Below are 21,995 nucleotides of genomic sequence, written 5' to 3'. Positions count from 1 at the left end.
GCTAGAAGGAGGATCCAGGGAACTACAGACCTGTCAGTCTGACCTTGGTGCTGGGGAAGGTTAATAGAGCAGATCATCCTAAGTGCCATCATGCAGCATGTACAGGACAGCCATGCGATCAGGCCCAGTCAGCATGGGTTTATGAAAGGCAGGTCCTACTTGACTAACCTGATCTCATTCTATGACAAAGTGACCCACTGTTGTGGTTTAACCTTAGCCAGCAAAGCAGCCACTCAGTCATCTCCCTCACAGTGGGATGGGGGAGAGAATCAGAAGGGTAAAAGTGAGAAAACTCGTGGGTTGAGATAAAGACAGTTTAATAGGTGAAGCAAAAGCTGTGCACGCAAACAAAGCAAACCAGGGAGTTCATTCACCACTTCCCACCGACAGGCAGGTGTTCAACCATCTCCAGGAAAGCAGGGGTCCATCACGCATAACAGTGACTTGGGAAGACAAAACACCGTAACTCCAAACGTACCCCCTTCCTCCTTCCCCCAGCTTTGTATGCTGAGTATGACATCATATGGTATGGAATATCCCTTTGGCCAGTTTGGGACAGCTGTCCTAGCTGTGTCCCCTCCCAACTCCTTGTGCATCCCCAGCCTACTTGCTGGTGGGGTGGTGTGAGAAGCAGAAAAGGCCTTGACTCTGTGTAAGCACTGCTCAGCAGTAACTAAAACATCCCTGTGTTATCAACACTGTTTTCAGCACAAATCCAAAATGGAGTCCCATACCAGCTTCTATGAAGAAAATTAACTCTATCCCAGCCAAAACCGGCACACCCACTTAGTGGATGGGTGAAAGGCTGTGGATGTTGTCTACCTAGACTTTAGTAAAGCCTTTGACACCATTTCCCCCAGCATTCTCCTGGAGAAGCTGGCTGCTCATGGCTTGGACAGGCATGCTCTTTGCTGGGTAAAAAACTGGCTGGATGGCCGGGCCCAAAGAGTGGTGGTGAATGGAGTCAAATCCAGTTGGTGGCTGGTCACAAGTGGTGTTCTGCAGGGCTCAGTATTGGGGCCAGTTCTGTTTAATATCTTTATCAATGATCTGGATAAGGGGATCGAGGGCACCCTCAGTCACTTTGCAGATGACACCAAGTTGGGTGGGAGTGTTGATCTGCTGGAGGGTAGGAAGGCTCTGCAGAGGGATCTGGACAGGCTGGATCAATGGGCCAAGGCCAATTGTATGAGGTTCAACAAGGCCAAGTGCCAGGTCCTGCACTTGGGTCGCAATAACCCCATGCAATGCTACAGGCTTGGGGAAGAGCATCTGGAAAGCTGCCCGGTGGAAATGGACCTGGGGGTGTTGGTTGACAGCTGGCTGAATATGAGCCAGCAGTGTGCCCAGGTGGCCAGGAAGGCCAATAGCATCTTGGCTTGTGTCAGAAGTCGTGTGGCCAGCAGGACTAGGGCAGTGATCATCCTCCTGTACTCGGCACTGGTGAGGCCGCACCTTGAATACTGTGTTCAGTTTTGGGACCCTCACTACAAGAAAGACGTTGAGGTGTTGGAGCGTGTCTAAAGAAGGGCAACAAAGTTGGTGAAGGGTCTAGAGCACAAGTCTTATGAGGAGTGGCTGAGGGAGCTGGGGTTGTTTAGTCTGGAGAAAAGGAGGCCTTGAAAGGAGGTTGTAGTGAGGTGGGGTGCAGTCTCTTTTCCCAAGTAACAAGTGATAGAATGAGAGGAAGCAGCCTCAAGTTGTGCCAGGGGAGGTTTAGATTGGATATTAGGGAAAATTTCTTCACCGAAAGGGTTATCAAGCATTGGAACAGGCTGCCCAGGGAAGTGGTGGAGTCACCATCCCTGGAGGTATTTAAAAGTCATGTAGATGTGGTGCTTGGAGACATGGTTTAGTGGTGGACTTGGCAGTGTTAGGTTAACGGTTGGACTCAGTGATCTTAAAGGTCTTTTCCAACTTAAACGATTCTGTAATTCTATATGTCCCAGCCAGTGCCCTGCTCCAAGGAGGGCAGTGAGCAGTGGATGCAGCTGTATAGGAGAAAGGAGAGGTAGTTTTCCTCCTTACCCCTGCAGCTGAACCAGGTGCACACAGCCTCATGGGATTACCTGTCTCCTCGTCTGTGTTGAGATGTTGCTTTGAATTGTAGTTTAGCCCCAGCTACTTAAGAAGTCAGAACCCCGTAATGCAACAAATTCCCACTTGATGTCTGTGCTGAGCCACTGAGTCGGACAGTTAAGGATTGGCTTGTACCGTCTTGATGCTCTGCAGCAAAGAGTTCCCCACACTGGCAGCGGTACATGTAAAGGGACATGTTCTTTGCTGTGAACTGGCTGTTCTTTTATTTTTCCCCATCATTTCCCCCTTGTTCTTGCTCTGTTGGCTAACTGGAAAAGAATATGTGGCTCTGACCAAAATTTTTCCAACCACAATGGAAAATACTATTGAGAATAATCCAAAAAATGTTGTCCGGAAGCTTTTCCAAAATTGTGCTTGCTTTATTTTAAAGCCCTACCACAAAGTTTTCAGCAGGCTTCTTCCAACTTTGAACATTAGAATAGGCTGGCTCTGGTTCTTCTTCCCCTTCTAAGTGAAGTGGCTCTGGTTCACTGCTCTCTAAGATTTTTCCAGCATGCTAATTCTTCTTTTCTCAGATTTGCTTTGACAGCAAACCCCGGATTATCAGCAAAGGGACCAAGGATACACCATCTGTCTGCTCCAACCTTTCTGCCAAACACAGCTTCCATGACAACAAGTGAGTGAACGTTTTTTGTGCTGATGGGAGCAATCTCTCACAAGTCCAGCCAGTTTAGCTCCAGGGCCCTGGTCTCTTTCTTTCCTCCCTGTGAGTTCCAATCATAGGGCAGCTCAAAGCATGATAAATAGCACTATATGTTTCACCCTGTGTGTTTGCTCCTGGTGCTGAGGGATTTCAGGCATCAGCAAAGCCCTTTGGAGTCAGCCTGAGTTTCCTATTGACTTAATTTGCCTTTCAGCTTGGCCTTTACATAAAGGTCAAACCAAAGATCCTCTGACTGAGGATCCTGCCTCTGACTGGCTGGTAATGAATGTTTAGGAAAACAAGCATAAGAAACATGTCAAGTACACAGTAATACAACCCCTTCTGGTTCCTGGCAACCTGAGACTTAGGGACTTGCTGAGCCAGAGGAGTTGGTATCTTTGTTGCATGTTTTGAAATGTGTCTGATTTCTGGACTTAAGCAGAGCATCACCCATGGGCTGAGGAGATTGAAAATACCTACCTAGGGCTGATAGGGTGGGAGGGCAGGGGTTTGGTTTTCCCAGTGGGAGTCTGCCTCTCTCAGAGTTGATTTTCTGTGTCCTTTGACTGCCCAGTCAAATGTCTGAAAGTCACATATAAGGAGGAGGGAGTGAAGATTTGATCCTCTGGTGCTTCATGTTTCTCTGGCCTGGCTGCAGGTGTCTGGTCCACATTGTGCGTTCCACTTCCCTGAAATACTCCAAGATCCGCCAGTTCCAGGAGCACTTCCAGTTTGACGTGTGCCGACATGAAGTGCGTTATGGCTGCCTGCGCGAGGACAGCTGCCACTTCGCTCATAGTTTCATCGAGCTCAAGGTCTGGCTGCTGCAGCAATATTCAGGTGAGTGTGACTTGGTGCAGGGCTGATGGTGTGTACACCTGAGTTTCTTCCAGTGTGTACCCGGGGCCAGCTGAGAGGGGAAGAGGGTGATGTGGGAGTACTAGAAGTTGTCACTCACTTGTGTATATACTTTGTCTCCTCAGGGACACATAAAAGAGGGCCAAGGTGTTCTGTGAGATGATTTGGCCCTTGTTCCTTTCTTTACATGCGCTACTGTAATTTGCAGACCAGGAAGCCTTTTCCTTAGGACCAGCTGCATAAGTTGAAATGCTTATTAGGTAGGGCTGAATCCCCAGAGGGGTTTTGCACTTAAATCCTGCACAAGACCCTAATTAGCAGTTGGGCCCCTGACTGAGTGCCTGGTGCAGTGAGAATGGCAGCATGCGCAGGTGACAAAGCAGTTACATAAAGGAAGGCTGTGCATTTCCAGTTTCTCTAAACAAATTCACCGACTGGGAAATGACAAGATACTTGGTGTTTCCCAAAAAGGCTTTGATGACATGCCTCTGAAGAGGCTATTGCAGAAATTATGTTCAGGTCACTCATATAATGACACTGCCACATCTGGCACTTTCAGTCCTCTCTCTCTTTGATATGTTGGAGGGTTTCTCTCGCTGCTCTCCTGTTAACCGAGTAGATGGTGGTCCACCCACAATGCTACCAACATCTTTTTTTCACCACAGGGTCTTGTTTAGTGCCAGACCCAGCCTGGTAATGGGAGTACTTCAGAGAGGAAGCACGTTATGGATGTTTCTTACGATTCTTTGATGTAATTGGGGGCAATCTCTTTAGTTTCTGTAGTTCAGTGCAGTCCTTGGCCTTGGCTTGGCTCATGAGGGAGAGTGATGAACAAGTAGCACACTGTAGCGAATGCCATCTTTGATTCTTCCCATTTGGCCTCACTTACTTGTGGCCACAGGAAATTAAAAAATTACACCACCTGAGTTTCTAAGACAGCATGTTGCCTGTGAGCCGTAGGCCACTATTGCTGCCCTACATGCTTATGGTACTGCCTATAGTACTCTGGGCACTCTAATATTTAAGCACCTCGCTTTTTTCCCACCCCATGGTTGGTTTATTTTTGGTGGTGGGTTGTTTTTTTTTTTTTTAGAAAAACTTTCTTTGCTCCCTCCTCTCCTCCCTCCCTATTCCTTCCTCTTCAGCCTGTAGAAGAAATGGGTAGATTGATTTTTTTGCTTCTTGCCTTCTTTACTTGAAGAAGTGATTTCCAAAGGGGAAGCTGAGGAGATGAACCAGCACACAAGCCGTCAGTTTAGCTGCAGAGGTGGTCAGTAAGCCTTGTGCTTATTCCCATCTTTTCCAACAATGGGAGAGCCATCATCTTTTTGGTTTTTTTTCTGCAGGGCTGTATATATGAGCGTGCTTTCCTTGTGAGTGGAGTGGTAGTTTATTACCTCTCTTAAGTGTAGCCCTCATTACTGAAACAGAGATGAAAGGTAGTTGTCGCCATTCTCTGGGAATGCTTTAGCTTTGGAGCAGAGAGTTTGATTTGGGCACCATTTGCTTGGCAAGAATAGGAAGGGGGCATCATTCATAGCAGCTTGCATTTGAAACCAAGGGGCTGTTGCATTTCACAGCCATTTGAGCTTTTACAGAGCTTGTGGCTTTGTTCATGGGGATAAAGGATTGTATTGGTGGAGTAAAGGTTCCCAAGATCTGAAAATGTGGACAGGCAGGACTGCTTTCTTGTTCACTGTGGCTTTTCACAGACATATCTTCCTGTCTTCTGTCAGTGGAAATCACAGTCTTTGTCCTTACTAACAATGTTGCAAAAGGTGCTGAAATGTTTTAAGTAATCAACACATGGGCTGTTTAGTTCCCAGATCATCTCTTTGGGACAGTTCATGCTTTGGAGAGCTGGTGTGTTGGAAAACATCCTTTCATATTTGGGAGGGGTGGGTTTTGCAACCACCACATTTCTAGACCATGTTGTTGAGTGAGTTGAGATTTCTGGGACTGGAAGAAGGCAGTCACTTGCTAAGAACTTAATTTGAAATTCAGTTTTCTGACAAGAGCTGTATATGCTTCTGCCATTGGTTCCACACCCCAAGGATCACAGTGCAGGTGTGCAGAATGGAGAAGATGGGAGCTACTTTGGCCCTTTCTCTGACAGGTCCAGTGCAGCACCTTAACTTTTTGCTTTGATTTCCCCAGCTTTATAATTTTTTGTCCCCAAAGTGCAGATCAGTGTTGTGTCCAGCCCTGGAATACTTGGACACGGAAGAGGGAGTTGCAGTTTTTCTAACTCTACACAGTTTCTTCTGGGATTAATGGTTAAGAAGGAGAAAATCCACAAACAGCTCTGATCTGGGAGTAGTACCAGCTATGCAGCAGCTGCCATTTTGGAAGCCTGAGCAAATGTTCTTGAAGAATGGTAAAGTTCCCTGAATGCTTTTCATCCTGTCCAAGCCCTGTACAAACAGCTTTATTGTTGTCTGGCAGGGACCTGGACAGCTGAAATCACAGATGGGGAAACTGAGGTCAGGAATGCTGTGACTTGCCCAAGTTACACACAGCCTAAGCTGAGATGAAAACTTGTGTTTGCTGGCCCTTAAGTTCTGGAACATGCTGGCTCCCAGATCAAAGATCATGTCCATGTGGCATGCCTGGGGAACACCTCACTTCAAGCTATAGGCAAAAGCAAAGCAAGCAATTTTGCAACCTCTCTGTGCTGGGGGTGCTGCATCAAGGCCATCCTCAGCACCCCACTTGTTACAACAGTCAGCTGACTGCAAGATACTCACTTCAGTTTGTTTTGGCAGCTATTTTGGGTCTTTACAGCACTTAAATAACATGGCCTTTTTTGTAACGGAGTCCTCACATTGACCAGACAGCTCCTACTCTTAGGTACTTTTCTCTTGCTGTTCAGTGCTCTGAGAATCGTAGCACCCATCTAGCTGGTTGGTGCTGGCAGGGGCTGTTCCCTCACCACTTAAGTTGGTCAGGAGCTAATTCCTTAGATAAGGTCGGACCAATCCTTTTTCTTGTTGTCTGATGTTGCATTTCTGATTCTTGAAACCTTGCAGATCTTTCCTTGCTGGTTACATACTAGCAGCTGTTCCTTTGTTGGTTTTGCACTGTCAGTCTTTCCTTGCTACCTTGGTTGTACTTGGTGTTTGTCTGTGTTGAATTTCAACTTTCCTCTTCGCCTATTGATTGATGGGCAGCCCCCACAACTTGAAGTGTGTAACAGGCTGATTGATTCCAGCAGGGATTAGGTGAGCTTCTGGGGTCTTGGAGGTGCTAGATGTCTCAGTGGGATATCTGTGATCTTCCAAGCTAGTGGTAAGAACTCCAATATACAGTAGATCAACAGTAACAAAGCATTGTCTTAGGGCCTTGGGTAGGATTTATTGATGTGGTGTTGGGGGACAGCCTTGGTCAAGGTCTTGACCCCTAGTCAAGAATCATCATCTTGGAGGCAGCATCTGGGTCCTTTGCAGACAGCCTGAGCAGAATGCCAGGTCTGAATGACCCCGGGAGACTGAACTCTTCCCTTTTCATTTGGCTTGTGTGGAGAGAGGAGCTTCCTTAGCCTGTGCTTAAACACAATCTGTGGTAGGTCCCCTCACAACCCATGTCCTGACATTACCAGTGGGACTGTTGGGAGCTGTCAGCCACACAGGGGTTCCTAAGCCCCAATGTGGGAAGTCCTGCAACCCCTCCCCCTGTCTTTTCTCTTGGCCAAAGCAGGGTAGCTCAGTCCTGTCTCCTTTTGTTCCCAGGAATGACCCATGAAGATATCGTGCAGGAATCAAAGAAGTACTGGCAGCAGATGGAGGCACATGCCAGCAAACCAGCCAACAGCATGGTAAGTAAGGTGCATCTAGCACTTGCAGCCTGTTTTTGATCCCAACTGCTCCAGCACTTTCTCTCTTTTCCTCCCACTGCTGTACCTGACAGATCCCAGGCTAGCTATTGAGGAGGAGGATAGCTGAGAGCTTTCCTGGTTGCAGTGCTAGTGATGAGCTTTGTGCCTTGTTTTGCAGCATTGTTATCTGTTCTGTTCAGTGGTGGAGTGAAGCCGCCAGAGCAGGGAGGGCAATGCACAGAGAATGGTGCTTCCTGTGACACCTTGTTAGTGAAATCGGGAGACTTCGGGGCCCATGGCCACACAGAGCGGGGACCAAAGGTGTCCTGCTGCCCTTCAGTGGCCAAGGGACAATACAGCAGTTTGAAGGACTCTAAGAAATGACTCATGAACCACAGGACTGCTCTAAATGCGGGAGTGGGTGGAACTTGCAGTTCAGGTGCTGTTGAGGCTGGACAGAGATCGTAGTGATGCTTTGCCAGGAGGAGGCTGTGAGCTTTGCTTCTCTTTGTGCCACCAGTCTCTCAGTGTGGGAGAACGTGCCTCTGGCTGCACGCTCCAGCACTGCCAAGAGCTTTCTCTGGAGAGGTGTGTTATAAGCAAAGGGCACCTCTTTGTTTACTTTCTTCGAACCTGTTGGCTACAGGTGGTGCTGCCTTTTCCTTTTTTTTCCACCAAGGGGGTGTTCTGCAGTGTAGGAGCAGAGCCCACCCAGTGGACGATTCCCAGCCCAGCCCTGAGGCTGAACTAGAGCAGTTTTGCCATTAGAACAGGGAGGTTTTTATTCTTTAATTACTTTCAGAAGATACGTCTGATGAGATGAGAAGCTTCATGCCTCCTAGCAAGCTCTCGGGTGTAGGGCCAATTCCCTCCTCTGCAAAATGGTGGGGAAAGTATTGTGAATCCTTTTTGTTCCCACTTGACAGCTTGCTTTCCCCTTGTGGAGGCCTGAGCTCACCACCCCTTGGCTTGTGCTTTACTGTCGGAGCAAGGGTGCTTCAGTTTGGTTTGGGACCTCTCACCTAGGAGTCCCTCTGCAGAGACCAGCACTGAGTGCAGCCTGGGAGCACCCCGCAGAGGAGGTGTTTTATAGGAAGGGGATCTGAGTCACTCACATGGTGTGTAGCAGCTTCTTTTGGCTAGGTTATGGGCCAGCAGAAGTGTTCTGAAGGCTGTAGGGCACAGATGCTGGGGAAAAGCAGGTCTGACTGGCATGGGTTAGCCCAACAGGAAAGATGCAGGTGACTGCATTGATACTTGCAGTGGGCTCTGTGTCCACCTATGTACTTGCTATGCTGCATGAGATGGAGTCATCTTTGAGGAGATGCTTGGCAACATACCTGTCTGGCCTGTTCTGCTGTTGTGGTCTGAAATGGTTGGGGGAGAGGAACGGGAAGCAGCAGTCCAGAGTAACTAAGGTCTCTAGTTCCCAAAGCTGTCTGACTTGCTTAAGGAGTATGTTCTAGCCTCTCCGGAAGCTGAGAGGATGGGTTTCTACAGCCTGTAGTATATGAGAACTGAGCCTGGATGATCTGAACGGTCCCTGCAGACAGAGCTGGCTATGATCTATTTCTACCGGGTGTGGGGACAGAGGCAGCTGCGTGCATCTCTACAGTGGAGGAAACGAAGTGTGAATTTGTCAGTTTGTGACAGTAGTTGGATTTATATCAGCAATCCCTGCCCCAGCGAGAGTGAAGTCTAGTGCCTGGTTCTGTCCTGCCTGCTATGGACCTGCCTGCATTTTCCAGAAAGCTCTGTCTTGCCATTCTCTGTGCATAATCTGGGGATAAAAAAAGACAAATGTTTTCCTGTAAGCCTTGCAGCTTCAAATTCACCTTTGTCTGGAGGTGCTGCTGTTGGAAGGACAAGTTGTTCAGCGGGCATGGTCAGACCATGTCCTCTGAAGCACGTGGGATCTGGATGCTGAGTGAGGGTTTAATTTCTGGCTCTTGGGGTTTGCAGGGGGCAGAGGATCAGGAAGAGAAATGCTGGCGCCTGCTACATCAGCTGTCAGGGGATGGGCAGAGAGCTACAGTTTCTGGGCCCTATGGGCAGTGTTAGGGCTGATGGCCAATGACAAAGTCTGGTTGTGCCCCACAAATACCTGTCACAGAGCTGGACTGCACTCCACCCTTCCAGGGCATCAATTTGTGCGGAGGCGAAGCAGCAGCCTTGTTGGTACAGTCAGAAAGTGCCTACCAGCGGCACCATCAGTTGTCTGTAGGGATTGGCAGCCTGGCACTGGCACTGTGCAGGGAGACAAAGGCAGTCAGACACATGTGTTTGCAATAGCAAACCGTGGCTTTGGCATCAGCACGTACTCAGCCAGAGGGCTGTGCTCCGGGATGAGACACTGGCTTGCTGCCGAAGACCCCGGGGGCAGGACTAACATAGCTGTTGAGAGATGTTTACTTTTGCCATTATTTTCTCCCATCCAAGCAGGCTAACATGACTCAGAGTTTTCTCAGCATCCTTCCAGCTTTCGAAGTTGGCTGCCTGGCAAAGACAACTTCTCAGGAGTGCTGTAAAAGCAGACCCCTCCTTCCCCCCATCCCGTGTGATCCATGCTCAGCCCGGTGCCCTCTGGTCAGCGGAAGCAAAGTCGCTCCCAGGGATTTTGCTGCAGTTTTGTCACAGCTGCCAGTTGGACTCAGTGCCTGGGGCCATCCAGTCGTGCAAAAAAGAGGCAGGCAGCATACAGGGACCCAGCAGCTGTGACAATGCAGGTCAGGAGACTTAGCAAGAAGTGGAAGGTGAAGATACACTACTTGCTAAACACCTGCCAGGGATCTCACACTTGGCCCCACAAGTTTGGCCCCGTAGAGGCTGCTGTAGGAGTAGACCCAGTGGCTGCAGATTGAAGATGCAGTCAGCAGGAGAGATTGTTGTAGGTAGCTGGGTGTCCTCCCATCACATCCCTAGGAATTGAGGGGGTTTAGCCCTCATTTTTTCTGTTTTTTGAGGGCAATTCTGTTTTTACTCCACTAGCCAGCTGCAGAACCCCCATAAAAACTGGCTGCAGAATTAGCAATTTAAGCATGGAGAGGGAAGTGTCTAATAAGGGCTACTTGCACCTAAGTACAGCTCACTCGGTTGAGTGGCTGAGTAACCTGGGCTCCTCATACAGTCCCCCAAGGCATGTGGCTCCTCCAGAGAGCATTTCAGTATCGCTGAGAGGGGTTCCTGAAGTTGCGAGACAGGAGTGGCCGTGCTGGGGCTGTTGCTTTCTGCAAAGCCTGAAGTGGAGAGCTGTCATGCCAAAGATTTTTATTTATTTGGTTGCCATGGTGCATAGCTAACACTATATTGTCTGGCTTCATAGCAAGGGGTGGTGCCACAGCTCGAGGCAATTTCGCCTGGCTTCATCTGCTAGAGCCTCATGTGATGCTAATTTCCACACTGTTGGTTATCAGCAGCCTGCCAGGTATGTGTCTTGCCTTTACAAATACAGTCATGTAGCAGCAACAGCAGCAGCTTTGATTTTTTTCTTGGCTCCCAATCCCCTGGGAGCATACATGCCCACTGGATTGACCAGCGGTTTGCATGACTGATGAGGAAATGCACAGGGCTTCTTTTGGTTAAGAATTTGTGGAAAAAGCAGCCCAGATCACCCAAATTACCTGAGAAATATTTTCTTTCTTTATCTCTGATCTATTGTGCCTTCTGGAGCCACTCAATTTTTATTTTTGCTGGGTCAGTAGATTTGAGCCAAGCTTCCTGGCTGTGCTGAGAGATCTGTCGCCTGGAGGATTATATGGCAGATAGCATGGGGCTGATAAAGGAGAACATGCCGGCAGAGCCATTGTGTTACCTTAGGCCTGTAGGTTTGGTAGGTCAGTGGAGAGCTCTAGTGTAATTTCTTTTGAGACCAAGTGGAGATTAAAACTACTGTTCAAAGGCCACACATCTGAGAGGGAGGCACCTTACTGCCTGCTGTGATATCTCAGGTCTCAACCCTGCTCATCCTGCAGCTGGCCGCTTTGATGTGTTCCTGGTGGTCACCAGCACTGGTGAAAGCTGACAGATGAACAAGTCATGAGCTGGATGCCACCAGAAAGGCTGTCCTGCAGGCGAGTAGGCCAGAATCGCTGCTGCTTTTCAAGAGAGGTGATGGTTCTCTGGAAGGGTCTTTTTCTGGGACATCCAGAGCAGTGATGACCTCTTGTAGTCAGCACAGACAAAGGTCAGCTCTCTGGTCAGCTTTTCACAGCGATGGAGGACCCTTTGTATGTCAACTCTGCTTCTCCAAAAGACTGGGTCTGGAGGACGCAGAGTGGTAGTTGATAGCTTATGTGGCGTTTCCTGGGAGATGCTTTGAATCTGCACCACCTGTGCTTGCTGTTTTCCCTTTGCCAAGGGATGCGCATAGGGTCCACACTAGTGCTAATCAATTGCCAGCAGAAGCCTGCTCCTTGGGGACAAGGTTTGCCTGTCTGCTCCTTACTAGATGCTCAGGGTTAGAAGTCAAAGCACGGCAGCTGGGAAGATTAGCAGTCAGAGAACAGTTCTACTGGTATGGGACCTTTGTGCTTCATGGTTGGCTCGATGACCAGGGTGTTCTTTTAGGTTCTTGCTTTGTGCCCTCACATACTCCCGGGCCCGGGGCCACTGGTGTCCAGTCAGGTTTGCTCTTTGGTTCGGAAATGAACGGAGACACCAGCCTCATGTCTTCCAGTGGTGATACAAAATGTAAACACCTTTCCAGATATTTGCCCAGAAAACACAAGGCAGCAGTGATATGGGACTGGCTCCATTTCCCCCCCCCCTCCACAATATGTTAGTCATAATCCCAAAAGAGCCTTCTCAAGGAGACAGGTAGAAGGCCAATGAAGTTAAGCAGCTGAGAGGATATGAAATATGTGCCTTGGCAGTTGTACCTCTGTCCAGAGATGATGATTAACTGCCTGTGAGGCTTAGTGCAAAGGAACTGTGAGGGGTGGAAACCTGCCCAGAAATGGCTTTGAAGGGTATTAAGAAGAGGACCCAGCTCGGACTTCAGTGCGTCAAATGCTAGACACGACATGAGCCTCTTGGTCCAAAAGCTGGAGTGGTGGGTCCTGTGCTGTGGCACAGCCTGGCCCCCTCCCAAGGGGGCTCTCTTGGCTGCGCGACTGAGCTCCCCCCCATGGGTAGCAAGGGGGACGTGGATTGCCCTCCCTGTGGGGAAGCGGGGATTAAGCGCTGGGGCAGGTCTTGCAGAGCTTGCCTGTACATGGAGATACGCTGCAGGGGTTTTGCAGCCAGGCCTGGTCAGTGCTTGAAGCTGCCAGGCTGGCTGTGCTTTTGGCCAGACGTCAAAGCCCAGGAAATCATGCTGAAGCAAGTGGTGGTTTTGCTCCTGTCTGGTATCTCGACGGGCCACCAGCTGATGCTGGCAAAGAAGAGCTGGACTGTCTCTGATTTATTCTGGCTTGTCGCTGGCACGCAGGTGTGCGGGGAGCCACCAGCATCTCCGTGGCAGTTTGGGGGGTGCATTTTGGCTCTGTTTGCCTGAGGTTGTGGTTCTCTTCCCCAGGCTTCTCCCCGGGCTCCCACGTCAAGCACCTTTGACCTCCAGATGAAATTTGTGTGTGGCCAGTGCTGGAGGAACGGGCAGCTGGTGGAGCCAGATAAAGACCTCAAGTACTGTAGTGCCAAAGCCCGCCACTGGTGAGCAATGCAACCTTCTCTCTCCCCCACCCCTCCTCAAGGGCAGGAATTTCTCCTCTTACCTCCTCCAGGGCTTCATTTGGCTTCTTTGGAAGAAGCTGTAAGGTCTCCTAGCAGCCTCTCACTGCTTGGGGTGTTTGTCACTATAGGAAGCATTGCAGATAGCTGTTTTCCAGTTTCCAGCTCTCTTCTTTACTGTTTGTATTTGCTGCCAGCATTGTGCAGACTGTTACTCCTGGTGCATGCAGTCCAGCTCCCACAGTTCCCTTTTTTCCCAGTTGCTATCATTTCTTCTTAGCAAGATCACTAAGATAGTTCTCCTCTGCACTTGTTTATACTCCTAGCTGTTTGCAGATGTCTGTCAGGTCACTATTAGCAGTGATTCAAGGTATTCTGCTTCCTTTTAAATTAGTTTCCTTGGCTTTTTTATTGCTTTGGTTGCTCTTCTCTGACACACGTCTTGTCCATTTGCACCTCCTGGCTCCTTGGGGCCTGTAAGCATGTTCAGTGTGATAGAAGACGAATATCAGCTGGGAAGTCACGGGAACTGTGGCACCTCTCACCCAGGCAGCCTGGCAGGATAGGATGGAAGGGTTTATAGGATTTCGCTGCCTTTTTGGCTTGTGTCATGGGAACAGTCCAGCATCCTACTGCAAATGTAAGACCTTTGATGAAAAAGAGACAGAAGCAGCAGTTGCTGGAGGAAGTGAGCAGGTGAGGATCACTTCCTGGAAGGGGAAGGATAACACCTCTCCGTGCAGCTGCTGAACAGAGCTGGGGGTTTTGCTCAGGGTATCTCCTGGTGATCACTTGCTGGAGCCGCAGAATTAATACTTCCTGGCACCTGTGCATAAGACAGTGCTTGTAATGACTTGCATTTCTACTGCACCTTTCAAGCAGAAAATATTCCCAGACGTTTTTCATGGATCTGATTGCACAAGCATTGGCTGTGTCGAAGGGTGGAATGTAGCTGTTTAGTAATCCATGGTGATGCCATATGAGACTTGGGGGAGACTTTTGTGGCTTTATGAGAAGAGATACCCCAGGAAATATGTGATAAGTACAGGGAGAAATCCTCCTAAAACACCTTTCTTGTGGCTTCTATGTCACAGATGTAATATGTCTAAGAGCAGCCGGATAGTGCAGGGACAAGCTGGACTGGAGAATCTGGTCATCTCTCAATATTTAGGGGTCTCTGAGGAAAACAAAACCTTGTTCTGCTCTTCCTTTTGCCTCTCTTGATTTATTCTCTCTTCTTTAGTTGGACGAAGGAACGTCGCGTCCTGCTGGTGATGTCCAAAGCAAAGAAGAAGTGGGTGTCTGTCCGACCACTGCCTTCCATCCGCAACTTCCCGCAACAATATGATGTAAGCCCTATGCCTGGCACAGCCAGGTGCCCATTCCCCTTCCCTCCCACCGTGGTGCAGTGTTTTGAGGGCTGGTCCCTTGTAGACCTGGCAGGGAGGCAGGCACGTGTTGGCTGAGGTGGGAGGCAAGGACAGACTGATGGCAGCAAGATCTGAAACACATCCAGCAAAAGAGTGGAGCAGGAAAAGGAGCAGCACCCCTTTAAACCACTCTACACATGTATGCGAGTTTCTGACGTTGCTGTTAATGCAGTCACTCTCTCAAGAAGGGGCTGGCACAGGGTTTGGGAATGAGATTTAAGTCTCCCCTTAGGTCAGCGTTTCTCAATGTGGGTGAGAGGTGAGATGGAGCGCTTGGGAGAAGCCTGTCCCTGCCTTTGCTGTGGCTGTGCTGCTGTAGATTGTGAAATGTGCTCACGATGTGTTTTGAAAGCAAAACTAAGAATTCAGCTAAAAAGCCACGTGCTGTGAGGGGAAAACTGCAGCTATCCAACCTCCAACCCCAGCCTTGAATATGGCGACTGATAGTTTCTCTCTCTCTCTCCTTTCCTTTCTCCCTGAAAGGAGGAAGCTCCTCTCCCCCTACCCTATGGGATCTGCTGCCCTTTACTCCATGGGCAAGCACAAGGCCACGTGTGAGGCCTTGAGTGCTCTCCAGTTGCAGGCCAGTTGCTAGAAGCTGGGGAGGGGAGCAAGAGTTATTTACAGCTGCTGCAGTAGGAGACGAGGCCAGCAGGTGAGTCGCAGATTGTGCAGCAAAGCAGGTTGCCATACGAGCATGTGCGTTCCTGAGCTCCACCCAACCCCAGCCAGAGAGGAACAGCGTCATCTCTTCTCCCCAGTTTGTGTGGGCCAGCTGGTCTCCACACTGCTGTCCTCTTCTGCTGGCAGGACTTGGTAGCTGGGAGGTCAAGTTGTGTACGCGCGAGTGTGGTGGTCTAAGCAACCGGTAAGGCCACTCTTCACCTGCTTGGAGATGGCTGGAGAATGAGTCACCTTTGGGGACCAGCAACGTGACCAGCAGGAGACACTGTTGGGTCGATCCAGGTTGCTCCCTGTGCTCTCCCCCAGGGCCAGTGCTAAGCGAAGCTGCACCCAGTTGCCTATGGAAATGTCAACGAGAGAGAGGCCAGGTGCTGAATGGAGCTGCCTGCATGTTTATAGGGAAAACGTACCCTTTGTGTCATCAGGAGCTTGAGGAAAAGAAGCATGAGTTAATGACGTGTGAAGTGTCCTGTTTGCGACCTCTCCTGTGTGCAATATAATGTCCCAGCTGAAAACCCACTTTGCGGTCTAGCAAGGAGTGTTTGCGCAGATACTAAATTTTGCTCTGTCTTTTAACAGTTGTGTATCCATGCACAAAATGGCAGGAAATGCCAGTATGTGGGCAACTGCTCCTTCGCCCACAGTCCTGAGGAGAGAGACATGTGGACCTTCATGAAGGAAAATAAAAGTGAGTGGGGGAAACATGGGCCAGAGAGGTTGGGGAGAGGGAAGAGGACATTTGGGCAGTGGATGCAGGTTCTCTTAAGACCTACTCTTGACAACAGAGATGGAGCTGTGCGGATCTGGTACCATGAGCTTAGACTGGATTATGGGGCAGGTCTGTCTACAGTAATTTAGAGCTGCTATTTTGTTAAACATGCACGTATATCTTGAGTCCCTCACTCTGGGGCTAGTGCACGTTGGTCCCGTGTCTTGCACTGCTCTATTGCTGCCCTCCCTTTCTGCAGCTCTTTGAGTCCACCCTGTGCTGTCCGTCCAGTTGCCGTACTGTCCCAGGCCTGGCTCCGTGTGGAGCTCTGCCCAAGAACCAGTCCTGACCTGTAGCTGCTCCTGTATCTTTCTTGTCTGTCTTTTATCTGCCTTGGCTTTCTTGCCCATTTCTGCTCATATCCCCTGCTCCTGGGCTGTGGCACTCCCTGCTCATGGCATTGTATTGAAAGGGGTGAATTTGAGATCCTGAATGAGAATATTGTTGGGTGGTACTTGTGTGGAGGAGCTTATCTGGAATTAATTATGCAGGCTCCCAGCTTACCTTTTGGGGGAAAGCTGGGTGGTTGCCCATGACTTGGACTGCCAGCTCTCTGGCAGCAATCCTTGTTTTTTCAGGCCAACAGCAAGCTCTTTGCAAGGCCCAGTTGTCCAGGTGCTCAGCTAGTTGTGTTGGGAGATGCTGGAAAGCCTGAAGGGTTTCAGGCCTGGCCTGAATTTGTTCGGTCTTTGTGCTTGGATGGAGGGTCTTTCTCTCTGCTGGGCCGAACGCTGTTAGTTGTTACAGTTCAACTCATTTTGTTGCTGAGGCGTTTAAAGCACATCAGACCAGTCTGGGTGTGTTTGCTCAAACACGAAGGTGAATCTTCAAATGACAGCGTTGTTTCAGTTTGGGGGAATTTGCATTCATTATCCCCAACTGCCTTGAGTTCCTCAATTACCCATTTAGTGAGGAGTAAATCACTAACACATCGCACTTACAGCATCACATCAGTGTCTGCAAACATTTATGTTTCCATTGCTGCTCTCAGGAGCTGATCTTGGAAAGACAGATGTGCAGTCAAAGCTTCTGCCCAAAATTTCCCTTCCCACTAGTATGCTGAGTTGGTTTTAAACCACAAGCACCAAGAGACATCGACTGCGCTCCTCTGGACAGGTTTTGAACTTGGAGCAGGCTATCATTAGGTCTTCCTCCCCTCCCCAGTGCTTCCTGTGGCCAGCTTGCTTAAGGGCTCTCCTCCCTCTCGAGTGCTGAGGATGAAGCTGAGGCTTGGAGGGAGGGGACGGATCTGAATCCAGCCCCTGCCTTAGCTCCCTGGCTGGAGTGAGATATCTGCTGAGGTCAAGCAGAATGAGGCCCGATGGAGAATTACCTTGTGGGGTGAAGTCCACGGAGATCTTGGGGCACTTTCCCTTCTTCCTGAATACTTGGTGTAGCTGCCGTCGCAGTTGCCCCTTGAGTCATAGAAGAGACCCCCCATGCCAGGAGGTGTGGTGTGAATTTGGTTCCTCTCCCCGGGGCTCTCATCTGGGCAAGCGACATTGGGCCTCCCGAGCACAGGTCTGCAGTCTGATGGCAGCTGCTGCTGCACTGGAGAGGGGAGGGAAGGGCTGCCCCAGCGTTCGTCCTTTTCTCGTAGTTAGCGCACAGTGCGGGAGGTTGTCTGAGTGACTTCACGGGTCGCCTTTATGCAGTACTAGATATGCAGCAGACCTATGACATGTGGCTAAAGAAACACAATCCTGGGAAGCCTGGAGAGGGGACGCCGCTCACCTCGCGAGAAGGGGAGAAACAGATCCAGATGCCCACCGACTATGCTGACATCATGGTAATCAGCTGCTCTCTTGTCCTTTATGCCTCCTCCTCCTCCTTGGTGCTGACAGCCCACCTCTCTCCCGTGCTCCAGGTGTGAGCTAGCAGGGACTGCCTGCTCTTGTGGGAAAGAGCCCGTGCTAATGTAGGTTAGATGGACAGTTTGGAGCAGCACAACCAGGGCAGCACAGATGAGGCGGGAAGGGATTGACCTGGGGTCAGCAAGGCTCTGCAATGGCTTTTCTGTTAATCCTCGATTCAGTAAGAGTCTACCTTAGGTTCCCTTTTGCGTGGGCTCAGCCTCTCCCCTGCTTCCTGCCTGCTCCTGGGAAAGCTGGCAAAGCCATTGATGGCCTGTCAGAAAAGAGGGAGAAGGTTGGAGAAGAGCTGGGTCTGGAGCACAGAGGCCTGGGAACACTAGAGGCAGATGTGTCCCCTTAGCCCAGGGGTGGTGGCTGGTCTAAGAGTTTCTTCTCCTGCAGAGTCCTGCCTCGCCTGTGCACCTGGGGGCCTTGCAATCAGACCCCACCTGGGCCGTGAGCAGGGGCAGGGGGACCACGTCAGTGAACTGAGCTGTCCTGTTCTCTGAGCCCGTTTGAGTTATAGGTAAACCTCAACAGAGCATCTCCTCTGCTTCCCCTTAGTGGCAGCACGATGCCCTAAAGATGACGTGGCAGGGAAGTGCAGGAGGTCGTAGACTGAGTGGAGCTTCCAGGATGCTCTGGAAAGAGAGGGGGAGAGGCAGTGTCAGCACAGGGAAGGCTGATGGGGGTGACTGTTAATGCACTGACTGGCCCTTTGCCCTGTCTGCACCGGTTAGATGGGTTACCACTGCTGGCTCTGCGGGAAGAACAGCAACAGCAAGAAGCAATGGCAGCAGCACATCCAGTCGGAGAAGCACAAAGAGAAGGTCTTCACCTCGGACAGTGACTCCAGCTGCTGGAGCTACCGCTTCCCCATGGGCGAATTCCGGCTCTGCGAAAGGTACCGTTGCCTTGTCTCCCTCCTGTGCTGCTGCTGCAGGGACAGGGCAGCAGGCCCAGGGCCTCTATCATCCCTCCTCCTCCTCCTCCTTCACCATGTCCTCCTCCTCTCACAGAGTCCCCAGGGACTTCTGGTTGCAGGAGTGGGACAAGCTGACAGGTTTGGGTAATGGTGAGGCTGCTGTTGGATCCCAGAGGTGCTCAGCCACACTACTGAGTGGTAAAAATACATTCCCGAGCACGTATCTTTAGAAAAGGAGAGTGAGCTTCATGTCTGCACCTGTGCTATCCATGGCCAGGATGCTCTCAGCTCTCAGGCTGCTGAACAGTCTGCTTGTCCTGATGCTTGGGGGAATCCCACGTGCTTTATTAAATGGTTTGAATGTCTCACACCCTCTGAATCAGCACCTTGAGGTGTCTTCAGGAGGCTTGTGATGGTTAGAAATGCCATTTTGGTTAGAGAGAAGGGTCTGTCTCTCGCGGCTGTTACCTGAGATTTCCTCTCTTGTGTGGTGGTTTCTCTTCATCCCTGCTGGTCCCGTTCCAGTTCACGTTGTTTTGTTCTGTTCACTAAATCCCCTCATAGACATCGCTCTGTCCACGGCTCTGTTTCTGCGCCCAGCCTCCACGTTGCCTTCCCCAGCTGCATGTGGGTTTGTAGGAGAATCACTTCACCCTTAGAAAGGAGAGTTCGCAGCATGTGTCGGTGGGCCCCAACCAAGTATCCCAGATGGGGAGCTCGAAACTCTGTCCTGGGGGTGCCTTCCTGATCGTGCTCCTTGTGCCGGCAGGTTCCAGAAGAGCAAGGCCTGCCCCGAAGGAGAGGAGTGTCGCTACGCCCATGGCCAGGACGAGCTGACGGAGTGGCTAGACCGGAGGGAGGTGCTGAAACAGAAACTGGCCAAAGCCCGCAAGGACATGCTGCTCTGCCCCAGGGATGACGACTTTGGGAAATACAACTTCCTATTGCGCGATGACGTATAGTAAGGGGTGGGTGGGAGCCTGTCGGCTGGAGAAACGTGGGGTGGGTTTTCCGAGAGTGGCAGTAGCAGGGAGAGCGAGATCTGTGTCTCGCAAAGAGAACTTTTTCTTTTCTTTTGTTTTAAGATTATGAGACAATGATTTATTAGTGGTGAATGAAATAGTGAATTTGATTCTTCTTGGCCAGCAAACACCATGCTCACTGAGTTTGTGATCCATCTTCTCACTCTTCTTTCCCCCAAATTCTCCTTCCTCTCCATCTTTTTGTTTTCGCTGTCCTTCATTCAGAGGAATGAATCCAATCTGTACTGGGCTGCAAATTGGAGAATTCCTCCTTGTGCCATTCTCCAGCCTTTCAGTTCGGAGTGTGGCTGCAGAGGTCCAGAGGACAAAGCTGAGAGAAAGGGCCAGACATCTGGTGAAAAGGTGACCGTGACGTTCATGTGCTCCTTTTCTCAGTGCTGCAGAGCAAGCCCCACTTACGCTGCTGCAGCCGGCCTGCTCTCCTGGGAGTTCAGTACCAGAAGAATTAGGGATTGAGGTGCAAAAGAAGGAAAACCACTAGATCTAGCTTAAAACATATAGGCTTAAGCTCCTGCTGTCTATATTGCCCTGAGGCATCAACTGGTGCTGAGGAGGGTAACAGCCATCTGGTATAAAGAGCATAGCTAAAAGCAGCAAAGTAATAAAACTGCTTGCAGCAGCAGGAACTGGATTGTAGGTGACTTCAGACTGTTTCAGCTGACTGTACCCAGAAAGCAAACTGGTGACTCCTCATTAGATGCCTTTCCCGGTGTGCGACAGGTATTCAGGGTGGGTAGCTTTGGTTTGGTTTTTTGGCTGGTGTGAATGGTGCAAGTAAGACTGAAGCCATCTAGAAGGTGTAGTGGAGACTGTGACACACCCTGCGTCACTGTAGTCCACGCAGCAGTATCAGTCAGGAGGAAGGCTGTAACCAAAAGGAGCCTGTGTTTCTGTGTTGCCTTGTGTCCTGAAGAGAGGGAGGGAGGTATTGGGGTTCCTTTCTTGCTCTTTAAATGGCCTGTGTTACTGATTATTTACAGTATATTTTTCCCTGCATTTTTCCCTGCATTTTTCCCTGTACTGCCAGAACTGGGTGGGGACCCATTTAAAAGGACACCATGGAGCAGCACGGGCAATGTTTTGCTGATGGGAATTCAGCTGTAAGAGTATTTACCAGCACCGGAGGTCCAGCCCCCGCCTCCTCGGAGCTGGGGCAGGGAGCTTGTGGACACGCAGTGCAGCCAGGATGCGACCCAGAGCAGGGACCGCGGTGGAGGGTGAGCAGCACAGTGGGACCCAGCCATGCGCCTGCTCCTGTCCCACCTGATGGGCACCATGATGGGGGAACCAGTGATGCTGAGCTCTGGGCCAGGAGTTTTGGCTTTTGTAGTGGTATCAGTGAGAGGCAGTATTGCTCTGTATGCCAGCCTTGTCCTTTCTGGCGGTCTCATCCTGTAAGCAGTAAACGTGTGTCCTGTCCTGAGCTTCCCTCTCTTTCTCTCTTCTGCAGTCCAGCTGCGCTCTGCAGTTTTGCATGCATGGATGGCACCATCCACTCCAACACAAATACATCTCCCTCCCAGCCTTCGTAGGGGATGTCTTTTTCATACAGAGTCTCCCAGGACAGCAAGCTCAGAGCCCTTGGGGCTGACAGGGCTGTATCCTTGGTAAATATGATCTGGCCGCAAACTGCTTGGTGCTTTGGCATTGCTGGGTCCCCCTTTTCCCTCCCTGCTCCCATATCCTTGGGGTTCCCAGCTTCAAGAAAGATGGGATGTGGAAGTACAAGAGATGTGGAAATGCAGGAGATGCTGAGGGGGCAACTGGCACCTTTGTAAACCAGCCTCCAGGGAGGTGCATCAGCTCCACTGGGGTAGTTAAGGCCCAGGAGCTGCGTGTGCTGCATGCTGGTCTTGGGTCTTTCCAGAGATACTATGTGCTCTAAGTAAGCTAGACGTGCCTCTGAACTTCTTTGCTCTCCTTTAAAATGTGGATGGCAATCACTGGTTTGGTATGAGCTTCCCTTCCTAGCTGTACAGCACCTTGAGATCTGGCCTGGAAGGGGCCAGGACCCTGACATCTGATGATACACGGGTGGCTTATTGGGAGAAGGTGGCAGTGGTTATTTCTATCTCTGCCCACGTGAGGGGAGAAGGACAAGATGGGGAAGGATCCGTAGTGCTATGGGGAAAGAGAGTGACCAATGCAATATCAGACATGGCAGTTTTTGAGTGGTCAGGTGCTGTATTTTCTCCTCTGCCCTTTGCTG

At 50.3% G+C, this 21,995-nt stretch overlaps 1 protein-coding gene across 2 annotated transcripts in view; it reads left to right on the top strand.

The window, feature by feature from the left end:
* ZC3H7B (zinc finger CCCH-type containing 7B) overlaps window positions 1–20,712 on the top strand; it is a 48,650-nt gene extending 27,938 nt beyond the window's left edge. For both annotated transcript variants that reach the window (XM_010561626.1, XM_010561546.1), the window contains exons 15-23: window positions 2,616–2,716; window positions 3,402–3,583; window positions 7,330–7,415; window positions 12,931–13,064; window positions 14,326–14,431; window positions 15,776–15,884; window positions 17,621–17,754; window positions 18,559–18,722; window positions 19,513–20,712. In XM_010561626.1, the coding sequence (XP_010559928.1) occupies window positions 2,616–2,716; window positions 3,402–3,583; window positions 7,330–7,415; window positions 12,931–13,064; window positions 14,326–14,431; window positions 15,776–15,884; window positions 17,621–17,754; window positions 18,559–18,722; window positions 19,513–19,705 (1,209 nt within the window). In that variant the 3' untranslated portion in view covers window positions 19,706–20,712. The remainder of the gene's footprint in view (window positions 1–2,615; window positions 2,717–3,401; window positions 3,584–7,329; window positions 7,416–12,930; window positions 13,065–14,325; window positions 14,432–15,775; window positions 15,885–17,620; window positions 17,755–18,558; window positions 18,723–19,512) is intronic.
* Window positions 20,713–21,995: the final 1,283 nt, after the last annotated feature.

Source organism: Haliaeetus leucocephalus, unplaced genomic scaffold (assembly GCF_000737465.1).
Source record: "Haliaeetus leucocephalus isolate CR32 unplaced genomic scaffold, Haliaeetus_leucocephalus-4.0 Scaffold0, whole genome shotgun sequence".
Taxonomy (NCBI): Eukaryota; Metazoa; Chordata; class Aves; order Accipitriformes; family Accipitridae; genus Haliaeetus; species Haliaeetus leucocephalus.
Note: the sequence above shows the minus strand (reverse complement) of the source record. Positions and strands in the feature narration are given on the sequence as shown.